At 28.8% G+C, this 6,000-nt stretch overlaps 1 protein-coding gene across 2 annotated transcripts in view; it reads right to left on the reverse strand.

Moving 5' to 3' along the window:
* LOC145195302 (WASH complex subunit 4-like) overlaps positions 1–6,000 on the reverse strand; it is a 31,376-nt gene that overhangs the window by 16,694 nt on the left and 8,682 nt on the right. For both annotated transcript variants that reach the window (XM_090070316.1, XM_090070317.1), the window contains exons 8-10: positions 5,631–5,673; positions 5,434–5,537; positions 4,917–5,037 (exon numbers count right to left, since the gene is read on the reverse strand). In XM_090070316.1, coding sequence (XP_089926442.1) covers positions 4,917–5,037; positions 5,434–5,537; positions 5,631–5,673 — 268 coding nt within the window. The remainder of the gene's footprint in view (positions 1–4,916; positions 5,038–5,433; positions 5,538–5,630; positions 5,674–6,000) is intronic.

Consider the following 6,000-nt stretch of genomic DNA (forward strand, 5'->3'; position numbering starts at 1 on the left):
CACATCTAAACTAGTATTTAAAATATCTCCCTTAGTAATTTTTTGCAAGCTACAAATCTTTTTGCAAGCTACACATCTTTTTGCAAGCTACACATTTTTTTTGCATTGATTTAACAAGATTGTTGCAATTTTTGGTTGGAACTCTTCTCCAAATGGCATTTAGTTCTTTCTTAAGGCTATTTATGGATCTTATTTGGACCTTAACTAGTTCTTTGTCAATCCAAGCTCAAATAGATTCAATTGGATTAAAATCTGGTGTTGAGCAGGCCAAGGCAATAAATCTACTTTGTTATCTTTCATTCGTGTTTTGACTGTTTGAGCTATATGGGCAGACGCCCATATCTTGCTGAAACTGTCACCATCCTTTTTGATCAATCAGCATGTCTATTGATGAAACCATTCAGTCATACATACATACATACATACATACATACATACATACATACATACATACATACATACATACATACATATATATATACATATACATATACATACATACATATACATACATACATACATATATATATATATATATATATATATATATATATATATATATATATATATATATATGTATGACTGAATGGTTTCAGTCATACATATGGTGCGGCAGCGAGTCGCAAATTAATTTTTGGCTAGGTTTTGTGATGTAAACAAAATACTTCCACAATTTGTTTTTGTTGATTAATGTTCAATGACCATCTTAGATTTTTAAAAAAATTGTGAATAAAAAACATTTTAGTTAAAAGTTTTACAATGGAAGCTAAAAGAACCGAAACTTTAAATTTGATTCACGCGGGTTTGCCTGCATGTAAAGTGATTCGTATTTCTGGAGTGTCTAAAATTACATTTTACAAAGTGAAAAAACATGACAGTGCTGAGAGAGCCAAAATACCATCTCCAGTGAACAAAAAAGTTGATAAAAAGTTCACAGAAAAGCTTAAAAAGCATGTTGAAAAGAATCCTACTGTATCCTTCAGAAAGACAGCGATATTGTTCAATGTTGGTGAGAGGACAGTCAGAACAGCTCTAAAAACACTTCAAAAAGCCAGTGTGGGCCGACCTTCATGTCAACTTTTGACAGAAAGACTAAAAACTTTACGATTCGAACTTCTGAACCAGCTAAAAAGCCATGCTTCGTTTACAGTTAAAGTTTTCTCAGATGAAAAACATTTTAGTGTTGACTGTGTGATAAATAGGTGAAATGACAGATTCATTGTGCAGAAGGGTGATAAAGCACCACCTGTGTGTCACATCAAGCACCCTCAGTCCATCATGATGTTAGGAATCATTGCTTCTAATGGAGAGAAATGTCCACCAATCTACATCAAAGAGAAAGAAAAAGTTACCTTATGTGTATATTCGCTTACTAAAACGCTATGTGGTGCCACAGCTGAAGAAGACATTCCCAGAAAACAATTACATCTTTCAACAGGACAATGCACCTTGTCATAGGTTCAGAAAAACTCAACAATATCTTCAGGACAATATGGCTAATTTCTGGCCCAAACACTTTTGGGCACCATCCAGCCCTTACCTGAATCCCCTTGAGTATAGGGTGTGGGGCGTAGTTGAGAGTAAGGGTTGCAAAAAGACCCACTCAAATGTCAAGTCATTAAAGTCATCAATTACCTGTGCTAGGAAATCAATGCCAAGGGACTCTATAATAAGCACCTGCCAGTTCTTCTGTCCTAGGCTTGAGGCAGTGATAAAAAAAAAAAAAGAAACCTCGCCAAGGGACTCTATAATAAGCACCTGCCAGTTCTTCTGTCCTAGGCTTGAGGCAGTGATAAAAAAAAAAAAAGAAACCTCATTGAATGTTAAGGTGGGAAAAGTATTTATCTTCAACTTTTCTCCTATCAATACTCCATAAATGTAATTTTTTAGTGCTTTAAAAATTCATTTAAAAAAATGTTCTAAAAAGTTCACGAATCGCTGCCGCACCCTGTATATATATATATATATATATATATATATATATATATATATATATATATATATATATATATATATATATATATATATATATATATATATATATATATATATATATATATATAAAATCATATTACATACAAAAAAAATTGTAAGGTTTACAGAAAAAACATATTCAAAAATTATTAAAACTGGATGTTATTTAGGCTGTCAAACTCTAAAGTAGAAAATATTGGAAGTTTCCATAACAATTGACTATTTTATTATGTTATTCAATATTTTTACTTCAGTGTTCAATAGGATTCAAATTAAATGGTTGAGATTGGGAACTAAAATTTTGAGTAATTATAAAGCAACAATTGATAAACAACTCTTCAGGCATGCATGGGTCGTTGTGTTGTTATAAAATGAAACTATATTCCAAACCTCCTTTTTTAGCACTTTTTTTCAAATTGTTTTTGAAGACATCTAAGTAACCAAAACAATTAATAGCAATTTTGATATACACTAAACTCTAAATTCACTTGCCTCAGAAGCTGAGACAATTGATTACACTGTGTTTAACATTAACAAAACAAAGCTAAATTTAGGCAACTAACAAATTATGAAGAGTATTTGGAAAACCTACTCTTCTGAATTACTTTACTATAAAATGGCTTTTATTTAGCCACTTAATATGTATAGCCAGTTCTGCAGCACTGGCTTTTAGAGCAATTTTTATTTTGTGGGTAATTAAGCATTTTTCTTTCTCATTAAACATTGGTGCTATGATCTTAATATTTTTGAACTCATAACAGTGTGGGCTGTACTTTTAGTTTTCTTAACAATAGAAGCCATCTCAACTATCTCATTTTTTAAAAAGTTAACCAGCCACACTCTTAAAGGCACTAAAACAAAATAGATTTTTGCATTCATTGGGTATTTGACCACATAAGAGTCAATGTGTATGTTTACTTTTGTATCACTAAAAGTTGTAGCAAAATTTATTATTGTGTATATATTAGTAATATAAATTTACTTTATATTACATTAAGTCTCTAGAAAAAATGTTTAACTTCCAGATAATTTGATTATGATAAAACAAAAAGTAAAAACATGTTATGCAAAATTATCGTAACATATATAATATTTTATATATATATATATATATATATATATATATATATATATATATATATATATATATATATATATATATATATATATATATATATATAAACACAGTGCTGAGAATAAGTTTTAGCCCACCATAAGTTTATAATTATTTTTGATTTTATCGTAAAAATATAAAGGTTTATGACACATATTATAAACAAAAATATCTAGAAATAATTTGATAAAATATGATACAAAAAGAAAGAACAATTAATACTTCGCATGTCCGCCTTTTGTATTGATCACAGAAGCAATTCTCCTGGGAATTGATTCATTTAAATTTGTAATGAAATTTTGTGGAATATTGGCCCACTCTCTTTTTAATTTTTGGAAACATTCTTCAACATTTTTGGGGTTATATTCAGCCTTTTTTTTATCCAAATAATCCCAAACATGTTCAATAATGTTTAAATCTGGACTTTGAGGAGGCCAGTTCATTACTTCGAGAACTCCCTCCTCACACATGTCCTGTAAATATTTTTTGGCCACTCGGGAACAATGTTTGGGATCATTGTCTAGCTGTAGAATGAAATTATTACAAATTAGTCTCATTCCAGATGGTATTGCATGATGTCTTAAAACTTCTTTATACTGTTCTCCTGCCAGTTTGCCATCAATTCTGATAAAAATAACCTACTCCAGATGATGAAATACAACCCCAAACTAAAACAGAACCTCCCCATGCTTGATTGTTGGATTTAGACAATCCGGGCAATAAGCCTCTTCTACCCTTCTTCTTACATACTGTCGTCTTCTGCTACTGAACAATTCAAATTTTGATTCATCTGTGTATAGTACACGGTTTAACATTCCTTGCATTGCATATTAAATCTTTTTTCTTTATTGCAGACGTATTGCCCTTAACCCAGCTTTTAGCAAATGTCATTGAATGCAAGATGAGGAAACATTTGTCCCAGTTGTAGCCTGAATGTCTTGGGTTAGTTCACTGAAGTTTTTTTTCCAATTTTGCAGAGACACATTTTAAAATACTTTATGTCATGTTTTGAAGCTTTGGAGGTCTTCCACTTTGAATTTTATCTTCAAGAAATCCTGTGTTTTTAAATTTTTTTATAACTTCTCTAATAGCTTCCTGAATATTTTGCTTTTGTTCCAGTAGTGGAATTTTACCCATTTTATTACTTAAATAACAATAAAAATAATAATACATACACAGTATCTATGAAATATCTTTGTAAACTGTACTATCATCTGATATGAAGCCTTCACAGCAATAAATAAACAAAAATGCAAGAGCAAACTAAAAACAAACGAGCTGATACAAATTGGGTTCAGATCAGCATAAATAAAAATAAACACATTAGATATCTAAATACAAAAATCTATGTAAAACTTTGATAAATATTGCTTTTGTTTGTTAAAATAGTGCTTAGTATTGTTTGACGTTAGACATTATTTTATATAAAAAAATAATCAGAAGCTATTATTCAAAAAAACATGAGTTTTAATAAGTGGGCTAAAACTTATTCACAGTACTGTATGTATGTATATATATATATATATATATATATATATATATATATATATATATATATATATATATATATATATATATATATAGATATATAGATATATAGATATATAGATATATAGATATATATATTTATGTATATTAATATGTTAATTATATATTATATATAAATGGTAACTCCAGAATATAAAATTGGTATAAAAAAGTTTACACATTTATGCCTATTTTCATTCTGTAACTTTAAAAGAAAAGATTTTATGGTATTTCTTAAATCAATATAAATAAACCATAAAAAAAATTAATTAGTCAAAAATAAGTAATAACTAAAAATTGCCTCAAATATTTTTCCTTCTAGAACTTGCTTTTCCAGTTGTAAAAGCAACTTTTCAAATGGCCGCAGCTTCATCATGTCGATTCCAAAATGTTGAGCGTTGCCATGAACAGTTTTTAACATTCTAAAAAACAATTTTAAAAATATTTATAATTTTCAGCCCACTTAATTTATTTGTTTATGTTTTAATCGATCTTTTTTTTTTTTTTTTTTTCCTATTAAGATATTGATATCCACTTTGATTATAGAGTGGTCTAAAACTTGAAACTTTAACAAAGTTAACAAATTCTGGTAGGTTTTTGAATGGTGCAAGCAAAATGCATTAGAACTTTTATCCTGTGATCTCAAGGAAATCGCTTACTTAAATCAAAGGATTTTTAGAAAGAAACTAAAATGTAACATCTTTGGGCATAAAAGTAATTTTTAGTGTGATAGGATCTCAGCTTTTTTTTAACTAATATCCTGCAATTGGTTAAAAAAAGATTTTAAAAAATACCCAGAATTCATACAAAAAACCTACCTCTTATACTTTTTCCAGTGCTCTTGCAGTACAGTACTACTATTGATTATCTCATCCAATGTTATCATAGTCAGTAAGAGTTCACCTAAGTGTTTAAACAAGGTCTGAAAAAAAAAACAAATAAAAGCATTAGGATATTTTTACACTGCAACTTTTACTAAAATACAAGTGATTTTTTTTATAGCAGTTGAACTTACAAGAAAATGAACATCCGACACATTAATAACCTTGTGACCATCTCTAAAGAAACAAAATGCAAATTTTAAAACCAAAACAACACTTAAAACCGAAAAAAATAAATTGAAATTTCTTTTAGGATTTAAATGGTGATAAATATAAAAATATTAAATATCTAATAATAAAATTATTCTCTAAATCCATTATCATAATGGTATTATAAATTTATATTTTAAAATGTAAACTAACTTCATTATTACATTAGAAGAACAAACCAGAAAAAAAGTCAAATAACTGGTTTTCCTACCAAGCCTGTGGAGCCACTAGTTTAAGTCAGAGCTGGAGCTGGAGCCAAGAAAAACTGATGGTTTCTCTGGCTCTGGCTCCCTC

The sequence above is a fragment of the Hydra viridissima genome, unplaced genomic scaffold (genome assembly GCF_058129835.1).
Source record: "Hydra viridissima isolate aposymbiotic clone 2 unplaced genomic scaffold, HvirCarnegie_v1 scaffold_13, whole genome shotgun sequence".
NCBI lineage: Eukaryota > Metazoa > Cnidaria > Hydrozoa > Anthoathecata > Hydridae > Hydra > Hydra viridissima.